Below are 19742 nucleotides of genomic sequence, written 5' to 3' on the forward strand. Positions count from 1 at the left end.
AACTCCACGAAAACGGCGGCGAGTTTTTTTTTACCTGCGCCCCCGAATCCAAGAGGAGTCTGGCGACCTCGACGTGCCCGTCCATGGACGCTTCCATTAAGGCGGTGTGCATCTCGTCGGTTTTGTGTTCCTGGTCCGCGCCGGCCTCCAGCAGGAACCGAACCATGTCCAGGTGTCCTAAAAGAAACGCATAAATGGACGAAAACTCCCATCGAAAGAGGGCTTAAGTTTTTCTGATGAAATTCTAAACATCAGCTTATTCCGTAAAACAAAATTTGAAAAAGGTACGCCGTAAAGAAAACGAAATCGACACTGATTTCGCCTGAATAAAAATTAATAACGAAGCTTACTAGGTCTTTTTAGGGTGAAAGTGAAAAAATTTTTTTAATCCGCCCTTTTTTAAATGTGTACTTAGAAAAGGTGGAGCAAAAAAAGGAATTACCCTAGCGAACATTATAAAATTAACTAGGGAAATTATGATTTAAGCATTATCTAAAAAAAAAATTAGTTCCAATTACAATGCAAGAAAACTTCCAATAAGTTTTTACTTTTCGAAACAACTTTACAATTTGAAGTTTTATGTTCCAAGTGTTTTTTTTTTCATTGGAGATGAGTAAAGCTGCCCGTTTTTTCAAAAAATAAAGCTTAATTAAACAAAAAAGAGTTAAAAATATCAATTAATGAGGTAACACATTAATATGCGAAAGATTAACTGTATCATTTTGGAAGTACGCGCGGTAGTACCTTTGTAGCAGGCCAGCGTCAGAGCCGATTCTTTGAACTCGTTCGAGTGGGTGTTGATACCGGCACCGTGCATCAGCAGGATCTTCGCGAGACCTACGTGACCGGCGCTGGCAGCCTCCATCAGCGGCGTATGGCCGTTCTCGTTGTGGTCCTCCACGTTCGCACCATTCTCCAGAAGGAACTTAACGACGTCGGTGTGCCCGCCCGCGCACGCGTACATAAGTGGCGTGTTTCCTGTTTTTTCACGAAACGCGACCGTTAACACTTTACCACAACCCTTACATTTTGCACCGCATTACGTTCGAGACGTGTTATTGCCCATTGAAAGAACGCCGAATTAACGAAAAAAGCCGCCCAAAAACGAGCGGCGTTTTCTAAGCCACAAACGAGCCAACGAATTTGTACAGCGTTGTCGCGTTTACCACAAGTTCGGGAACGTTTGAACTATGCCGCCTCGCAAACCTATTGTGTGTCCGGGAAAATAGAAAAATTGTGTATTTTTGTTTTTACCTTAGAATGCTTACGTCAATTGATTTTTAAGACGTTGACATTTACGTTACTCTTAAAGTGGGCAAAGTTTGTCGAATTTCTTATGGCATTCATCGGCTACCCAACCAAATGATATTCTATGGTAAACTATTGGGCTAAAAGGAATTGCTGACCTTCTATAAGAGGGGCGGCATTCTAGACGCCCTCTAGAGCGGCCTGGGGGCACAACGGCCCCATCTGGTGGCCTAGGTGCTTGGACGCCCCCCTTTAATACCAATACCAATACCAATATGGTAAACTCCAATTTCGTACAACTCTTATCGAATTGTGTGGTATTTTTTCTTCCAAAAACCTTTTTAATATTTAGAATTAATTTTTATCGTTTATTAATATTTTAAAGGTGTCCCGAGTAAATAACAAAAGTGAAAAAATATTGGTAACATTGGTAATCATATTTTATAGAAGAACATATATAAACAATTAAAATAACTTACTAAATTAATAAAATATAATATTTACCGATTAGATATATTAATAAACTTAGGTAAAAGTTTAATGAACACTAAAAAATTAAAAAAAAAAGAAAAATACAATTTTTAACCCGTTTTTATATGAAAATGTCTCTTATCGACCTTTATAAATATGAAAGCAGAATCGAACATATACTTACAATAATTATTTGCGGCTTCCATAAACAATTTTTCAAAACCAGTAAAATATAGAAGAGGAGGTTGTTAAAGTTTAAATTTAGCATTAGATACTTGTTAATATTTTTAAAACTGTTATAATGACTAAAATGAGTACATTACTATAGCTGGATACTGTATAGTTTGGAACCAAAGCAACATCAGCAAATGTGCCGCTTAACGGACGACCGGGAGAAATTTTTCAAGAACAAGTAACAATTAACTTAGGTGTCTCAGAGTCTCAATATGTAAAAATGGGTATTACGAAGGTTACTTTAGCTGTAGGGTTTGGTTAATAATAACGCGACTTACCGGAAGTGGACTGAGCGTTGACGTCGGCACCGTGATGGACCAAAAGCCTAACGATATCCAGGTGGCCGGCGGAAGCAGCCTCCATAAGTGGGGTGCACTCCCCCTTGATGCCCCTATCTTCCACGTTCGCGTGCATCGCCAACAGTACCTGCGGGATTAGACGTTTCCGCGTGAAAACTCCACTAATAACGACTTTGGAAAGACGCGAGACAGTACTGTCACTTTGAAGTTTACGATTTCGTTGGCGACAATAGAGACGGGCGGCTTTTTTCCGGTTGACGTTTGCGCGGAAATTTCGAGGAATTTTCATTTTGCTAATGGCCAATGATCACGTTTGCGAATATGTTTTTCCTATAAAACCATGCTAATGAAAAGAATATTGTTTTAATTAGATTTATTTTTGCGGTGAAATAGAGAAATTTTATTTTTCGGCTAGTGCAAATAAACGCGTTGCCTGGGCAACTCAACTGTATCCCTGTACATCAAGAAAGCGTAGTTTTTATTGTAAATGTAAAGAAAACCAATTTTATTTATTTTATAAGAAAAATGAAGGGTTTATAATAAAGCGGGTTATTTTACGACCTTTTTCAGTAAATTTCTTGTAAAAACCAGAAATAAATTTAATTATACTCTAAATCAGGGGTCAGCAACCTGTTTGTCCTTAAGAGTGCAATACTAAATTTGAAAATCACCGGAGGCGCATAATTTACAGATAATGACAGGTATTAACAGGTATTAAAAAAAAAACAGATTTTTTATAACTTTATTTTGTTGGTGTCATACATAATGATACATATAATTCAGTGTGAAACTTAGGTGTCCATATTTTTTCTTATAATTGGGGATATATTTAAACAGTTATATAAATGTGAGCCATTAAGCTTTGTTAGGTATTTTGATTTCAAATATTTCAGATTTGAGAACAAAGACTCGCAATTGTATGTTGTATGAATAAATTTTTAGCGCACATTTCCTTAAGATAGGATACTTGTTTTCAGCGACTATGTTCCAAAACATTTTATCATTACTAGGCACTTTTATAATAATATCACTTGGCAAGTGTATTATTTCTAATTCTAGGTCTTCGATATTATGAACCTCGAAATACACTGAAACTATTTCAAGGACGGGTTCTAATGCTGCAAAATCTTCAAATCTAGAAGAAAACTCTTCTATTAGCTTATCTATAATTTCTAATTACGATGTAGCAGTAAAATTTTCATTATATAAATTTAAACTCTCAACAGTTTATCTCAACACTAATCATGTCAGCGATATGCTGATTTTTCCCTTGTATTTTTTAAATTTAATTCATTCAACTTTGCCGTTCTATCTGTCAGAAATCCGAGGTCGATTAGTCAATCCTTATTTTCTAATTGCTCGTAGAATTCGCCTCTTGATGCAATAAATTCCTTTATCTGTGGCAAAAGCATGATAGCAATCAAGTATTTTATCTCTGCTCAGCCACCTCACTTCAGTATGTAAAAAAAGATCTGTGAACTGAACGCCCTCATCTTCTAAAAGTAATTTAAACGATCTGTGTTGCATAGTCCCCGATTTTATAGAATTAATAATTTTTGTTACTATCGTAAATACATATTGAAAGCCAATTGTTTTTGAGCATTACATTTCCTGATGTATGAGGCAACCATGACAAATAAATTTGGGGAATCCTGTCTACATAAGGCAATAAATCCTTTTTCCTTACCTTACCAATCACCGCTGGTGCTGCGTTGTGTTGTAATTGACGATAACTTACAGGTAATTTGCATCTGTTATATCCTTTTTAAAAGTAGAAAAAACATCTTCCCCTCTGGTGCTTCCATTTAATTCTTCTTTTGTTGTTAAATCAGAAAATATAATCTTCACGCAAATTGCTAGTTGTGATATATTTGTCACGTCTGTCGATTTATCCATCGGTAGCGGAAAGAAAATACAATTCTTCTAGTAACAGTTCGTGCTGATAACTGCAACGTGTTTATAGCTGAAACTATTTCCTTTTTATTTTTAAATTCTTCAAAAAGTGAATGACCAGCTTCCAACATTGCTTCTTTCCCGAATTCTCCATCTGTTAATTTTGTTTTTATTCCTAACTATAAAATGCGATATTTCATATGACGCAATCATTGCTGCTTTATGTTTTTGCAGTGGTTTAGTAAAAAACTTTGCTGGTTAGTTATTGAAGATTTTAAAGAAATATTTTTTTTTCTTCCTAATTCTAGTTCATTGGATAGTCACTATCAAAATTGGTACGAACGGCCTTAAAATGTCGTTCAATCTTACTTTTCTTGGGAATCGAAACACTACTATTGCACAACAAACAAATACACTTCCCTTTGTATTCAACGAAATAATATAGATGCTCTCATTCATCATTAAAATAATATGTTCTTTTACTTTTCCATTTTTTAAAAGAAAAGAATTATTTCGGATTACTTGGTAGTCTTAAATGCACGTTCTACGCGTGGTATATTCGAAATACGATCACACACTAACAAAAAATAGGTGCGTGTTATTAGATACAATCAATTAGTCCAGTGAGGGAGCATTAAAAATCAATCGGGGGTTCTAAATCGTTTAACAAAATTTTCAGACCATGTATGGTTTTCTATTATCTGTTTGGAAAAAACTCAATAATAATTGGGGATGTTTTTTTCTCTTCTTGCAAAAGGGGTGGGAGGGGGGAGTCTATGCCACGCACCTGAGCTAACTCAAAGTACCCTGCACTGCACGCCAAACTCAGAAGGCTCTCCCCTTCCTCGCTGGTCTCGTGCACCGACCTGCCCTCGGTGAGCAGCTTCTTGACGGTGCCGACGTCTCCGTCGGTGCACGCTTCCACCAAAGAGGTCTTCTCGGCGGGGGGCTGAACAGTTCCGCCGTTTCCACCGGCAGTCTGGGGTCGACCACCGCCACCCGCTGATCCGTTGCCGGAAGTGCCGCCCGCGTTATCGCTGCGCATGCGCGTGAGCGCAGCCGCGGCTTCGTCCAGGGCGCAGGACACACTCGAGGTGAGACGCCGCAGGACCTCCGGGTCACCCAAGGCTTTGCCGTCTTTGGCGGTCAGCTGGCCTATGCCTGCCCAGAGAGACCGAGTATTTTTCTTGCAAATAGTTCAAATGTACAGATTTTTGAAAGCCGAGAGGAGGCATGCGCTTTTGAACTACCTAAAACCCGAGGTTCTGAGAATACTACTAACCTGCGGCCTGCAGGAGGGCCTCGAGTCGGGCCTGCGTTTCAGGGTCGACGGCCCTGTCTTCATCCGGGTTGAGCAGGAATTTGGCCGCCTCCACTTGGGGGTCGTCTTCGAACTCCTGATCTATCATGAACGACTCCACCTGTTTTCAAACAAGCACAAGTGAATCGAACCATTATTATCATAAATCCGATTTGAACCAGTGACAGAAATAGGAAGTAACACGATTTTTTTACTCAAATATAAGGAAAAAAACGGCAGCTGGCCCATTTTTTTTCTAGGAAAACGCGCGCGCGAGGGGGCAGGGAGTCAGGCGACTAAAATGCGTCTCGGTCGCATATTTCGTCTTATAGACAAACACACTCGAGACCCGAGTATGTTGCGCCTAAAAATAGCCGTCAATGAAAACGTCCCAAACAAAAACGAACGCGTCCCGCCATTTTTTTTTATAGAGGCAACCCTTCGAAATTCTAAAGTAGTCCATTCAAGCGGTGCCAAAATATAATACCTTAATAACTGGGTTTAATGGGAGGAAATTTATATTATTTAATAAATTAATAAGAAGAATTTCTTCCAATTAGACCCCGTTTTTGATACCTTTATTTTTATTACATTTTATTATTTATTATTAAATACATTCATAATATGAATTGCCTCTTGTTAGACTCCGTTATTAACACCTACAGTGGTGGAAAAAAGTATGGAAACTGAATAATGTCTATATTATTAATACTTGAAGTTAGAGCTTTTTTAATTTCCATATATTAAGAGACGCCTCTGATTGGCGTTTTTATCCGTTTAACAAATGTAAAGGAATGTGCATTACAGTCTACTTTGCCCGATCTCGATTTGAGACAAAAAATTGTATTTATTTAAAATGGGATGGGGGGGGGAATGCAAGATATATTTAAAAGTGCTGTGACAAAAATATGAAAGTTGTGGGGAGGTGAGAAACGCGTCCAAGTCTGCAAGACTAAGTAAAACTAATTCCGGGATTGATAAAATCGTTTCAATAATGTTCAAACTTATCTAAAAATCATCCAGTAAAGGCAAAATAAAAATGAAATCAGTAGAACCAGTAGAACGGTAAGAAACCATTTAATCAATGGAGGTCTTCATTTAAGAGTTGCTAATCTCAAAAAATAATCATTAGTGCTTTAGTCAAGAGGAAATTCTTCGATTCATTGACGTGGATATGTAAGGAGACCGCTTGGCGCAAGATTCAAAGCAAAGTATCAAATTCCGATTGTGAAACACGGTGGAGGTAACATAATGGTGTGGCGATTTTTCTCAATCTGAGATAGGGCCAATTATTCAAGTACAGGGTAAAATGGACCGATTTCAATACAAAGTGGCGATTTCAATGTGCCAATGATCTGAAACACGCATCCAAGTTAGTGAAAGCATAGTTTAGAGAGATAAACATAGCTCTTCTTGAATGACCATTCCAAATGCGAAATCTAAATTCTATTGAACATCTTTGAGATGTGTTGGATCGGCGTATTAGAATGCATTGCATTCCGAGGCTATGCTAAAAAATAATAAAAATAAATTACATTTTTGTAAAATATTTTTTCATAGAATAATAAAAGTTGCCATATTTATTTCCAGCATTTATTTGATTTTTTCAATTTCAAAATATGAATTGTCAATGTCAGCGGGCAAATAACAGGTGTCTCCAAGCAGCAGCATCGATTTCGCAACCCAACATCGCCTATCGGGATGCGAAACAATAAACCCATACCCAGAATAATCTAGCCGCCTCCAGATTAGGTAGGGGAAAATTTTAAATTTGCACGAAACCGCGGGTTTGCAAAACGCGTCCAGTGAAAGTGCCCCAAGTACAAACGCTTCGGCGGCAATCGATTTACTGGCCGTGCTTGAAAAAAAAATCAAGGTGCACCTTCTATCGATATCGCGGACACAAACGTACACAGTCCGCGTAATGTCTGTGGCAAATTCGACCGAACGTCGACACGGCCGAATGCGAAAACGTAGCGGCGACGTAGTTTTTGTTTTCCGACACCCGTCTCGGTATTGAAGTTTCGTGGGGTCGTCCATCGCCGCGACCCAAGGAAAAATACGAGCAGGAAATCCGAGAGCACGCAGTCGGTATCGGTCCGCACCTCGCGAAAAAAAAACAACATGACGTGTTACCTGGACCTACCGATTTATATTTAATTGGGGAACTTCCAAGCGGCAAATGGCCATCCGCGATTTTCGCGGCGATGTGCTCCCAGCACGACTTATATAATTAAAAATTTTATATTCTGCGCTCGGAACAAAAGAAAACCGCGTTTCGAAAATAAAAAGGGCGAGCGACTCGACGAACACGTAAATGGTTACCACAAGATGTCTCTCGGCCATAAGTTCATTGATACTTGGGCCCGGGGCAGCAGCGGATTAATTGAGCGTGTGCGAATCACGCCTCTACCTACCTCGGAGACGGAATCCTCTTCGCTTTCCGACGTTTCCGACATGAATCTGCGTTTTTCCGAATACGTTTCCGTTTCAGACTTGGTCGGAGTCGAGTTCGTCGATTGGGGAGTCGACGAAGTAGTAATGTTCCCTGCTATATCGTGCTGGTTGTTCACTTTATCTAACTTCGATTCGTCGGCACCCGTATGCTGCGACTCATTCTGCATGTTTGCATTTCAGTAAGACGGCGCGATCCACGCGTTCTTCGCGAAAAACCGATTAAAATCACTTTACGTACACCGTTTCCACACACAGTTTAATTCACATCACAATCTTTACGGTCGCCATTTTCTACTATGGCCGCGCACGACAAAAACGGAGTTCCGTATTTTTGTTCCCACGCCGCCGCGCCATCTACGCCCGGAATTCAGAGAATACGGAAAAGAGAAAACTGACATTGTCTGCGTTTGCGTTCGCTTGATTACAAATAGAGGACACTGTCTTCAGATCCCGTTTATTATTAAAATCCAAAAAAAAAGTCCCGAAAACGAATCAGTATAATACATAATCAGGAAGGGAAATATTAAATTAACTAAATAGGATGAATGGAACAACTAATAAAACTGACGCAACAAAAAGCCATGTTGGAATCCATCATTCTTCTGCGAGAATCAAATTAGGCAACGCGTTAAAGAAGAATTGAGTATCATTAACCTAAAACGGATTCCGGCAAAAATATATTTTTGTAGAAGTTTTTATCGTAATTTCCTTATTTTTTCCACTAAACCGCGCTTTAAAATCGTTATCTAAACTTCACGCAATGCCCACAATAGGAGTCAAGAGAGATTTGTTATATAAATCGTTGGGAAAGACGTACAGTAAGTTAACGTTTGTTGTTAGAGCGCTTCATGGTGGTCCTTTTCGATTTTTAGCAGACGAACAGTTCGCGAAATTATGTTTCGAGTTTGGGTTAGAGTTGGACGAAGTGGTAATATAGTGAACGAACTGGGTTAATATTAATAAATAAGCGCTGTAATATTACAGACTACAGAGAAACAAATATTGACCAAGGAACGGGGGGAAGATTCGCTCCTCGCCACCGATGCGTCCGATGAAACTATATATCGCATAGAAATTCCGGCGAATCGGTACGATTTGCTCTGTCTGGAAGGTTTAGTTCTGGGCTTGCAAATATTCCAGGGCAAGTAAGTCTGGAAAATTGAATATTTTGTGCAATATTTTGATATTAAACAAACGTAGAATATCACCGCCACGTTTTAAAGCGCTACAGCCCCTTGAAGGCAAGGTGGAACAACTTGTCATCAAGTCAAATACTACACAAATTCGCCCATACGCTGTTGCCGCTATTTTAAGGGGCGTGACATTTACCCAGGACTCGTATAACAGTTTCATAGACTTGCAGGACAAATTACACCAGAATATTTGCCGTAAGAGGAGCTTAGTGGCAATTGGTACTCATGATTATGATACTGTGAAGGGACCTTTTGAATATGATGCAAAAGCTCCGAAGGAAATTAAATTTGTACCTCTGTACCAAGAGAAAGAATATAATGGGGAGGAATTGATGGCTTTGTACTCTGTATAATAAAATTTGTTTATTGTAGCTGTGGATGTTGAATTGGTGTCTTTTTACAGACTCACGCTCAACTAAAACATTACCTGCCTATTATTAAAGATAGTCCAGTATATCCTGTGATTACAGACAGTAATGGTATTGTCCTCTCCCTTCCGCCGATAATAAATGGCAATCATTCAAAAATCACACTGAAAACTAAGAATATTTTCATCGAGTGCACAGCCACCGACCTGACCAAGGTATTCAGCAAATTTATTATTTTAGGAAGCTATCAAAAAGAAAGGCCTTGTATCATTTTAGGCCAAGATTGTCTTGGACACAATGGTTTGCATGTTTAGCGGGTACTGTTTGGAAAAATTCACTGCAGAGTATGTGCAAATCGTAAATCCCGACGGAAACACAATTTTGTGTCCAGGGTTGAAATATAGGAACGAGACGATATCCTTGAAAAAAGCAAACAAACTGATTGGCATTAAGTTTGCACTCGTGTTTGTACAACTCTGCCTAAACTAACAACAATAAATTTTTAGCGAATCCGGCGACAAAGTTGCCAGGCTTCTTTCGCGAATGTGTCTGGAATCAAAAGTGCTGCCCTCCAGGAACCAGATCAAGGTCACAGTTCCACCCACTCGGCACGACGTCATACACGCATGCGACGTCTATGAGGACGTCGGTATCGCCTACGGCTACAACAATATCAAAAAAACCTTACCCCAAACCAGCACTATAGGTGAACAGTTGCCGATAAACAAACTGTCCGACTTGCTGAGGCACCCAATTGCGGAAGCCGGTTTCACGGAGGCCCTTACGTTTACCTTGGTGAGCCCAATACCTTTCCATTTTGTTAATTGCATTTAATCCACAATTTGGCACTATAACAATAACAATAATTTGAATAAGAACTTTTGCACCTCATTTAAAAAGTTCCCTTTATGTCATTGGGTTGTTAACGGTTAAGTTAAAAAGTTATATTAATTATTGGTTTCTTTCGTTTGCACTTGGAGTGAATCACAATCACAACTTTATAAGAAACATTATTTTGGCCGATATTTTTGATCATCAATCTCCCAGTGAGGTTCTAAGCAGATCTTTTAATTTAGAAATAATGTTGGGGTGCATGGTACATGTTCCACACATTAAAAGAGAATTTAGTTCTTCTGCAGCAGTACTAGGTCGTCATTATCGCCAATATTTAGATAAAAAATATAAATGTTTCTGCTACAAAAATAAGTAAGAAAAAAATGTGTCAAATAAAAAATACTTAAATGAAATACAGATAAATCATGTTTTTTTGATATGACCCATAATATTTGCTATTTTCCAAACTTATCGTATTACTAGTGACAACAGCACCCTCGCTTTAAACGTTACTAACAGGTACCTTATTCTGACGTAAGAAGAGTTCTCCAAACTATATACCGTTTTTACGTGATAATCCGGTATTAAACTTTGGTAAATTTTTATGAATGTCTACCTCGCTTGGGTTTCTCTTTGTAATCCTTAATAAATAGAACTGTACTTCAGTACTTCATGCATACAAATGCTGAAAGCTGACGGATTTGTGTGGAGTCCATTGATCAATGCAGTGAATAATCCATTCTTACTTTAAAATGTTTATTATAAATATAAAAGTTAAAAATATATATATAAAAAATTGGAAAATATAATACAAACAATACAAAATCTACATAAGATTTTGTATTGAAATCAGTTTAAGCTTTCTAATTTGCTTTTAATATAGCTAACATAGGTGATCGACCTACCTATTGGGGAAATTCAACTTGAAATTGAGCGACCTCAAGTAAGGACCGTTTTAGGAAGATTTATAAATAGTACGTTAATATGAATTAATATAAAGTTCGGCTAACATCTTCAATACGGCCCTGCTTGTGGTCAAAACCATAAAAGGTTGTAGAAACTGTATATCATTTGGAGAACTCTTTGGGCCAACTTACTTCACATTGCTTTAGACTCCTCTATATCTCTTTGGTTCAGTCTAGACTGGATTATGCATCTGTGCCTCCATATTATGCCTGCTGTATAGGTAACATCTAAGCCGTTTAGAAAGTATTTTTAAGATTCTTGACTTCAAAGGCGCATATCAATATCTATAATGGGTATTAAATCAACTACATGCCTTCAACCAGAAGGTTCCAGAATGATTTATTTTTTCTCTTTAAGATTTTGAATGGGTGCCATTATTGTCCTGCTCTTTTACATAACATAGAATTTGATACTTTTACAGAAACTGTGACAATTCAATGTTCCGCATACCTTACCATCGCGCAAATTATGGAGTTTTTCACCCCTTACTAGAATGCTGCAACTGTCTAAAGCTTGATCGTTTTGTCGGCAGCCTCCCCTCATTTCGTTCTGATGTTATTGTTATATTTTGTTCTTGTTTGATTGTAGCCGTTATACTGCTCTCTTTCTCTCTATTTACCTTTAATTAATGTTAAACATTTGTAAATTGGTTAAACCGTAGATAAATAAATTAAATTAAAATTATTCATTTTACTTGGAAGTAGCTCGGTTCTGAAGTTGAAATAAGGACGTTTTTATTTTTTTATAATTTATTTTAAGTGTTCGAGGGACGACGTTTCCACAAAATTGGGCATCAAATCGATTGAGCAGGTTCCCGCGGTGCACATTTCAAACCCGAAGACTCTAGAGTTCCAGGTGTGTCGTACAACACTGTTGCCCGGTATTCTGAAGACCATCGCGGCAAACAAGAAGATGCCGTTGCCGCTGAAAATATTCGAAGTCTCGGACGTCGTTATAAAGGATCCGAAAGCAGGTCTGTCAGCTTAAATTTACAGAAGCGTCTGCTGTCCTGCCTGTGATCTTGTTCCTTGCCTTTAGAGGCATGTAAATGTAACTGATTTAAAATTTATATTCTCAATTTGTTTTGGTTGGTTTTGAGAAGTTTTAATGATTTAATGATTTTACTTCAAGAGCCAAGATAACGGACTGGCTAGGAGATAATTAATATTACCTTTTTACCGACTGTTCGGGAATTCCCGATGCTCATGCGCCACTGCCAAAATGTGTAAAATACGCCGATGCACCCGGAGCACGCAGCGTGTAAAAATTTAACAAGTCTTGTGATGTAATTTACGGGCTCCTGGTGTGACGGCTAGATTTTAGTGTGCCCGTTTTCCATCAGAGGTCGGCGCCCGCAATGAGCGACGCGTATGCGCCGTGAACTTCAACAAGAACGCCGGTTTCGAGGTCGTCCACGGCCTGCTCGATCGAGTTATGTTACTGTTGGAGGTGCCCTGGTCGCCTGAAAAGTCAGACCATGGTTATTATCTAAAGGCAGTTGACGGTAAGCTTGAATTAAGCCACGTAATGCGTAATCGAAGCTAATTCTCGCAGACCCGACGTATTTCCCGGGACGGTGCGCGGAAATCGTCTATAACGGAAAGCGGTTAGGAAAGATCGGCGTGTTGCACCCCTACGTGCTCGCGCAGTTCGAACTGAACAATCCGTGTTCAGCGGTCGAGTTCAGCATCGAACCATTCTTGTAACAAGCCGCAATAAACGTGGTAGTTAACATGGAAATGTGTTTTTTGTATGCGCATCGAATGGAGGAGTTACAGATATTTGGAAAGCAAAAGAACTTTTAATTGACGGACTATGTTTCTAAACAACTGTCCTGAACAGCAACATGTTTTTTATCGAATGCACAGAATACGTAAGTAGTTATTATAGGTCACTTTTGCATCGTCTCCGTCCCTAGAGGTCAGATTTCCGACGTCACCAGAGATTTTTAAAGTGTCAACTATAGCTATGGCTCCGTTTGGATTTTTTAAATTCCGGGTTTCAGCTGGCTACAACCGACTATTTGTCCGGTAGATCGTCTTGGATGAGGCATTTTTACGGTAGTCTTTTCTCTAAATATGGCAAGATCTTATTAAATCTTCAGGCAAGAAGTTAGTGTATGGATATCTTTGTTTAGAGATACAATGGCGTAAAGCTCGGGTTAGTAGGTGAAATATGGACGCACGAAAAGGTCGTAGGCACCTAAGGTGCATCAATTTTTGCAGTAGTAGACCCACTATATGTTATATATTATCTGATAGCTGTATGGTGTAAATCTTTATAGAATAGAGCGTTTTTTTTTAAAGTGCATGACCAAACTTGGGAGGCGACTCTAGTGATTTAAAAGATTTTGTTAAAATTTGGCAGAATAAACACACTCTAGCCAATATTTTGCCACTTAAGTAATGCTGCTTTTTTTATTAAGTTTGCTTAACATGGTTTTGGAATTCCGTTTTTATCTCGGAAGCGTAGGGAAATCCGAAAAATCCAGGAGACAAAAACTTATATTTTAAATTAATTTGAATAAGAAAAAAGAAAAAAAAAACTGTAAAATCGGGAACCATGCATTTGTCGGATAAAAAAAATAGAACGGTAGTGGTTTAAAACGAATAAATCACTTAATTGATTATTAAGGAGAAATCAATATACGGCCCCCGCTAGATCAACCACAGGATAATCAAGCGAAAATCAATTATTATCAATTATAGCTGTTTAATTTAGACACATCAATAATATGTCGACGTTCTTCGATATCTAGCCTCCATTGCCTCTTTTTTTTTTCGGTGGTGTGGTGTCCAATTCATTGTTTGTTTAGGTAATCTGTCGTCGTTCATACGCTGTACATGGCCCTACCTGATCAGTTATTTTCTTTCAGTGTCTCTTTTGGTTCTTGATGTTCTTGCTGATCTTTAATTTTTTATGTTAGATATACATTTTTACTCAAGGATTCCATTCCTGTATCACTCTCGTTATTTTTTTGTCATCTGAACCCGTTTTGTCCAGTGTAACCTCTAGGTAGTTGGTACTCTTGACAAATATGTACACACAAACTTTCCCGACAAGGGCAAAAACGCAACATGAGAGCCTTTTAGCTCCTAAAGGGAGCCGACATTTGGTCATTTTACGAAAAAGGATAGAGCAAAAAGGAAGTTACGACGCAAGTCCGACCATTGAAATCCTTAAAATAAAAACACCAGTTAACGCTTTTCTACAAATATATTACGAATAATTTTCGATATTAACAAAATTCATAACACAGAGATTTCGGTTAAAAAAAATACCGAAGATGGCCGTCCCGACAACTAACGGCAACCGACCGGGACGCCACCTTCCTGTACACTACTAAAACAATCGTGCGTCTCTCGTGTCCGCCCCACCCTGTCTTTTTGCATCAGTCGAATTGTGCGCGCGGCACGCCCACCCCTAGCGATGCACCGAATCGCACTCACACCACGAAACGTACAATATTTTTAAATTTTAATTTTTCTCCTCCTTCTTCTCCTTCGGCTCGTCCGTCTGCTGCTGCTGTTGCTGTTCGCCGCTACTGCTAGCCCCGTCCCTCTCGGACGCCATCTGAAATCCCGTCAAACATTTCCGACTCCACCCCCCACCCGGTCACCTCATCACCGTTACCTTTTTGTACACCATCTCAAACAGCTTCAGCGACGATTGCTGCAGCTGCGTGGTCGCTTTGCGAATCTCCTCGGGATCGGCGTCGTCTTTGCGCGCCAGCAGCTCCCTCAGTTTGGCCAGCTCTTCTTGCAGTTTGTTGCGCTCCTCCTCGGGCAACTGGGCCTGCAACACGCGAAAAGTAGTTCAAACGTACCGTACGGTTTGCTGCGCCGAGCGCGCGTCCTCGCCTTGTATTCCTCCATTTTGGTTTCGGTGTCGTGAGCCACGCCTTCCGCCTGGTTGATCGCCTCTACCCTCTCCTTCTTGACCTTGTCCTGTTGCGCGTATTGCTCCGCGTTCTTCACCATGTTTTCGATCTCGTCCTTGCTAAGGCCGCCCGACGACTGTATGACGACTGAAACAGACGCGATATCGTGAACGTCGCGGCCCTGAGGACGCCCAAAAGCGTGGAACTCACTTTGCTGCTCCTTCCCGGTACCCTTGTCCCTGGCCGACACGTGCACGATGCCGTTGGCGTCAATATCGAAGGTAACCTGCGCATACATTTACCGTCTCGAAAAAGCAGTGCGGGTAAAGAAAAGAAAAGGTTTCTTTTTGGGAAATAATGCGTTTTACTACCTCGATCTGGGGAACGCCCCTCGGCGCGGGCGGGATGCCCACCAGCGAGAACTGACCGAGCAGCTTGTTGTCGCTTGCCATTTCACGCTCGCCCTGATGCACCTTGATTTCCACCTGGGTCTGGCCGTCGGCCGCCGTCGAGAACACCTGCGACTTTTTGGTCGGAATGGTGGTGTTGCGGTTAATCAAGCGCGTAAACACACCGCCCAACGTTTCTATGCCGAGAGATAGGGGCGTGACGTCCAGCAAGAGGACATCGGTCACGTCGCCGGCGAGGACGCCGCCCTGGACGGCTGCCCCGACGGCGACCGCCTCGTCTGGGTTCACCGCCCGGCTGGGTAGCTTGCCGAATATCTCCTGCACAGTACTTTGCACCTTGGGCATCCTCGTCATACCTAAATTTCCGATTTTTCCGATCCTTTTCCGAGTTTATAGTACCGTCCTTACCGCCGACAAGCAAAATCTCACCCACGTCGGACTTGGTCACCTCCGCGTCCTTTAACGCCTTCTGGCACGGCGAAATCGTCCTCTTGATCAGGTCCCCCACCAAACTCTCAAACTTCGCCCTGGTTAGCTTGAGGTTCATGTGTTTCGGTCCGGACGCGTCCATCGTCAGGTAGGGCAGGTTGATGTCCGTCTGCAGGCTGGACGACAGCTCGATCTTGGCCTTTTCCGCCGCCTCCTTGAGCCGTTGCATCGCCATCGCGTCCTTGGTGACGTCGATGCCCTGTTCCTTTCTAAATTCCGACACCAAATGGTTCACGAGGAGGTTGTCAAAGTCCTCGCCGCCGAGGAATGTGTCGCCGTTGGTAGATTTCACCTCGAACACGCCCTTTTGGATCTCGAGGATTGATATGTCGAAGGTACCGCCGCCCAAGTCATAAACGGCGATGCTACAAGCCCCGTTCCGAGTTACGCCCCTTCCCCGCACGATAAACGACGACGCAAACTTACACTTTGTCTTCGGCTTTATCCATGCCGTAAGCCAATGCGGCCGCGGTGGGTTCGTTGATTACCCTCAGGACGTTGAGGCCCGATATTTGGCCCGCGTCTTTGGTCGCCTGCCTTTGGGAATCGTTGAAGTACGCGGGCACAGTGACGACAGCGTTTTTCACTTTGGTGTTTAGGTAACCTTCCGCGGTTTCCTTCATTTTAATTAAGACAAATGCGCCGATTTGACTGGGAGAGTACATTTTACCGTCGGAACCTTGGACCCACGCGTCTCCATTACTGGCTCTCACGATTTTGTATGAAACGTTGTTCCTGGTGAAGAGGCAACGTTTTATCTTTTCTCCAGAAGAATTAAATAATTATAAAAAGATACAAAAAATTATGATGATTTCATCGAAAAATACCCTCAAAATCCACCTATTAAAAATCAGCCGCCGATGTTATTCCATAACCATCCAAATTACGAACATTTCCGCGATACATAATTTAATTTGACTATGGTAAGTAAACTAAATTACTAGACTAGCTAGGTTTGATTAAAAAATAGTTAATTACTAATCTCACTAAAGAAAAACAGAAAAAATTCCCCATAAACCATCTAATATGAAAAAGATATAAAACTCAAAAATGAATACTGGCAAAAAACTTTTTGAACACTTGGCAATAATTTGGAAAAGAGATTAAAATACTGATTTTTTTTTTCAAATACTTACACTACCAACCCGTTTATGAAATTAATGTAACCCACCGCTTTGACTTACATATCTTTTTTAACTTCGGGATCCTCAAATCGTCTACCAATCAGCCTCTTGGTAGCATAAAATGTGTTTGCAGAGTTTGTGACAGCTTGTCTCTTGGCAGGCATGCCGACCAAACGCTCCCCATCTTTGGTAAACGCGACCACCGAAGGCGTAGTTCGGGAGCCCTCAGAATTCTCAATAACTTTTGCCTGTTTGCCTTCCATAACCGCGACGCAAGAATTGGTAGTCCCCAAATCGATGCCGATCACGGCCCCCCTAACCCCTTCAGACTTGTATCGCATCTGGTCGTATCTGGGTTTGGCGATCAAGCCGGGGCTTATATTCTAAAAGGCAAATGATATTTTGAAACAATTAACAAAAGTGCGAAAACTACTAATTTGCGTCAGAACCTACCGTGTTCAGTAGATGGCCGAAACCATTTTTACTTGTGAAACCAACAGGTTGCCTGGTGCATTGGACCGCGGCTTTACTGAAAACTCGCGCCGCGCTCAACATTTTTCCGTTTTTGCCAAAAATTTATAGATAATTTAAAAGTCGTTTCACGTGCGCTTCGCTCTTCGAAAATGGCTGCCGGCGAATTGACGGCCCGCGCTTTAGGAAATCGCCGTGTCGCGGCGCTGTTGCCAAGGCACTGTGATAATTTTAAATTTTAAAATCTAGAATATTTCTGTCTAGAATTTTCACGCATCAAGTTGTGTAACGACGGTGACGTAGCCTTCGGCAAACTTATTTGACAAAAGAAGCCGAAATTATACCGCATTTTTCTCTGATGAGATGTAGTCATCTCCCAAATCTGACGTCCTTGAGAATGATAGTGTAACAAAAGTCTTTTAATAAAACTGCGTGATAAGTGCTACTTATTTATTATCTGAATCAATTTCGTCTCTCAGTTCTTCTTTTCTAAAGCCCTAGAGCCAATATTAAGGAAATAAAGAAGAATGTCCGCCTCTTTTGATTGTGGCATATTGCCATTAAGCAATGACGAAAAGGTTAGAAAAGATAGTGAAAATATGGAATTTAGGCAAAGTGGATTACGCCAAAGCTCTTAAAATACAAAATGTGGTAGCCAGTTGTCACGGTAACACCACATCCGATAACGTGTTATTATGTTTGGAACATTTGCCGGTTTATACGGTGGGAATTCGTAACCTGCAGTATAGTCACAGAGAGGAGGTTTGGTTGAAGGAAAAAGGAGCAGATTTTTATAGAACGAACCGAGGTGGCCTTATTACTTTCCATGGCCCGGGTCAGCTCGTCGTTTATCCCATTTTAAATTTGAAATGCTTCACGCCTAGTATGCGATGGTATGTGTGCCAAATTGAAAGAACCGTCATCAATTTGTGCAAAAAATTCAACTTAGAAGCCGAGACGTCGCCTCACACCGGCGTTTGGATCAAGGACAACAAGGTACGTGCGAGTTTTACATACTATTCAATTACTTTAGGCAAAATGGTGTACCTAGGTTTGCGCAATTGGCGTCCATGGTAGTCGTTTTGTAACAACGCACGGATTAGCAATAAACTGCGCCACAGATTTGAGCTGGTTCGATCATATAGTACCTTGTGGCATCGAGGGCAAAGGGGTAACTAGCTTGTCTAAGGAACTAAACAGAGAAGTCAGCACCAGTGAGGTGCTGCCTTTGTTCTTGGACAGTTTTTGTGATATTTTCCAATGTAACAGGGTTCCTATATCTTCCACGGAGGTGAAATGTTTTCTGAATAAAATACAACATTGATATTTATTTGTACAAAAATATAAAATAGTATAAATTAGGTTAAAGCATGAGTTAGCATTCGCAATGGACAACCTTCCTCATCGCGTAGCCCGGCAATTGCACCCCTCTCAGGAACGTTTCCGCGCAGCCCTGAAAACAAAAAAGTGAAACTTGACAATTATACAACCTTTTTTCGCTTACCTCGCATCCAGGACAAATGCCCGAGAAGGCATACAAAAAAATGTAGACTATCGCGCACAACACGGCAATCGGAAAAGCCAGTGTGATGAGGATCAAAAGCCAGAACAGGAACCCGCAACAATTCATGTCGAATCGAATTTGTAGCGATTGAAATGAAATGTTACTCGACACGTTCTACCTGAACCTCAGAATAAGCATTGCTTTGGAGAGGAGGAATTTAAGAACACCCGCGCTTGTAAGTTCTTTTTTTGGGTATACGAAATTTGTCACACTGGCGTAAGCGTATTGGGAATACTTATATGCCTGTTTGACTGCAGATAAGATAGCGGTTAGGGTGAAATTTTAAAAAGTAAAATCTGTAATAGCTAAATATAGTCTTGCGTTATCTGTAGTAAAGAGGACGCATTTATTGACTCTAGTTACAGAGTCTTTACGATAACAATTTCCTTGTCCCCCTTTCAATGATAACATGTTTAGTTTAGTCAAAAAGTTATTGCAGAGGTTTTTTTTCACTGCGTGCTACCAGTTATATCGTCCGTAAAAGCAAAAATTGCGGCACGCCACTGTGGTTCGTGGTTGCCGGAACATCGAGTCATGTTTT

At 40.6% G+C, this 19742-nt stretch overlaps 4 protein-coding genes and 1 long non-coding RNA gene across 7 annotated transcripts in view; 2 read left to right on the forward strand and 3 right to left on the reverse strand.

The window, feature by feature from the left end:
* LOC132702530 (ankyrin repeat and KH domain-containing protein 1-like) overlaps nt 1–8212 on the reverse strand; it is a 37342-nt gene extending 29130 nt beyond the window's left edge. For all 3 annotated transcript variants that reach the window (XM_060671216.1, XM_060671217.1, XM_060671215.1), the window contains exons 1-6: nt 7863–8212; nt 5428–5566; nt 4933–5306; nt 2232–2379; nt 745–978; nt 35–177 (exon numbers count right to left, since the gene is read on the reverse strand). In XM_060671216.1, the coding sequence (XP_060527199.1) occupies nt 35–177; nt 745–978; nt 2232–2379; nt 4933–5306; nt 5428–5566; nt 7863–8069 (1245 nt within the window). In that variant the 5' untranslated portion in view covers nt 8070–8212. The remainder of the gene's footprint in view (nt 1–34; nt 178–744; nt 979–2231; nt 2380–4932; nt 5307–5427; nt 5567–7862) is intronic.
* A 135-nt stretch (nt 8213–8347) lies between these two features.
* On the forward strand, nt 8348–13021 carry LOC132702532 (phenylalanine--tRNA ligase beta subunit). Its single transcript, XM_060671218.1, has 10 exons — nt 8348–8720; nt 8775–8830; nt 8887–9047; nt 9103–9442; nt 9499–9678; nt 9740–9915; nt 9970–10258; nt 12023–12236; nt 12606–12767; nt 12818–13021. Exons 1-10 carry the CDS (start codon nt 8663–8665, stop codon nt 12967–12969), a joined length of 1788 nt encoding a protein of 595 aa, XP_060527201.1. The 5' UTR covers nt 8348–8662; the 3' UTR covers nt 12970–13021.
* A 1447-nt stretch (nt 13022–14468) lies between these two features.
* On the reverse strand, nt 14469–17852 carry LOC132702490 (heat shock 70 kDa protein cognate 5). The gene is made up of 9 exons (XM_060671148.1): nt 17620–17852; nt 17227–17549; nt 16469–16777; nt 15962–16407; nt 15515–15909; nt 15354–15429; nt 15124–15290; nt 14897–15058; nt 14469–14836 (listed from the first exon to the last, which is right to left on the reverse strand). The coding sequence occupies exons 1-9, from the start codon at nt 17719–17721 to the stop codon at nt 14741–14743; spliced, it is 2076 nt and encodes a 691-aa protein (XP_060527131.1). The 5' UTR covers nt 17722–17852; the 3' UTR covers nt 14469–14740.
* Nucleotides 17853–17897: 45 nt separating this feature from the next.
* LOC132702494 (putative lipoyltransferase 2, mitochondrial) lies at nt 17898–18970 on the forward strand. The gene is made up of 2 exons (XM_060671157.1): nt 17898–18633; nt 18689–18970. The coding sequence occupies exons 1-2, from the start codon at nt 18205–18207 to the stop codon at nt 18959–18961; spliced, it is 702 nt and encodes a 233-aa protein (XP_060527140.1). The 5' UTR covers nt 17898–18204; the 3' UTR covers nt 18962–18970.
* Nucleotides 18946–19500, reverse strand: LOC132702495 (uncharacterized). The gene is made up of 2 exons (XR_009618888.1): nt 19142–19500; nt 18946–19090 (listed from the first exon to the last, which is right to left on the reverse strand). It is a non-coding gene; the product is annotated as an uncharacterized LOC132702495 (long non-coding RNA).
* Between the last annotated feature and the right edge of the window lie 242 nt (nt 19501–19742).

This window comes from Cylas formicarius, unplaced genomic scaffold (assembly GCF_029955315.1).
Source record: "Cylas formicarius isolate icCylForm1 unplaced genomic scaffold, icCylForm1.1 PGA_scaffold_5__7_contigs__length_24384050, whole genome shotgun sequence".
Classification (NCBI taxonomy): domain Eukaryota; kingdom Metazoa; phylum Arthropoda; class Insecta; order Coleoptera; family Brentidae; genus Cylas; species Cylas formicarius.

Coding starts and splice junctions, on each gene's coding strand:
- LOC132702532 (XM_060671218.1), top strand. CDS start 8,663: ATGCCCACAATAGGAGTCAAGAGAGATTTGTTATATAAATCGTTGGGA. Junction 8,721..8,774: donor ATCGTTGGGAAAGACGTACA/GTAAGTTAACGT, acceptor TTCGATTTTTAG/CAGACGAACAGTTCGCGAAA. Junction 12,768..12,817: donor TTATCTAAAGGCAGTTGACG/GTAAGCTTGAAT, acceptor TAATTCTCGCAG/ACCCGACGTATTTCCCGGGA.
- LOC132702490 (XM_060671148.1), bottom strand. CDS start 17,721: ATGTTGAGCGCGGCGCGAGTTTTCAGTAAAGCCGCGGTCCAATGCACC. Junction 17,550..17,619: donor TCGGCCATCTACTGAACACG/GTAGGTTCTGAC, acceptor TTTGCCTTTTAG/AATATAAGCCCCGGCTTGAT. Junction 15,291..15,353: donor TACCGGGAAGGAGCAGCAAA/GTGAGTTCCACG, acceptor CGTCTGTTTCAG/TCGTCATACAGTCGTCGGGC.
- LOC132702494 (XM_060671157.1), top strand. CDS start 18,205: ATGACGAAAAGGTTAGAAAAGATAGTGAAAATATGGAATTTAGGCAAA. Junction 18,634..18,688: donor TTTGGATCAAGGACAACAAG/GTACGTGCGAGT, acceptor TGGTGTACCTAG/GTTTGCGCAATTGGCGTCCA.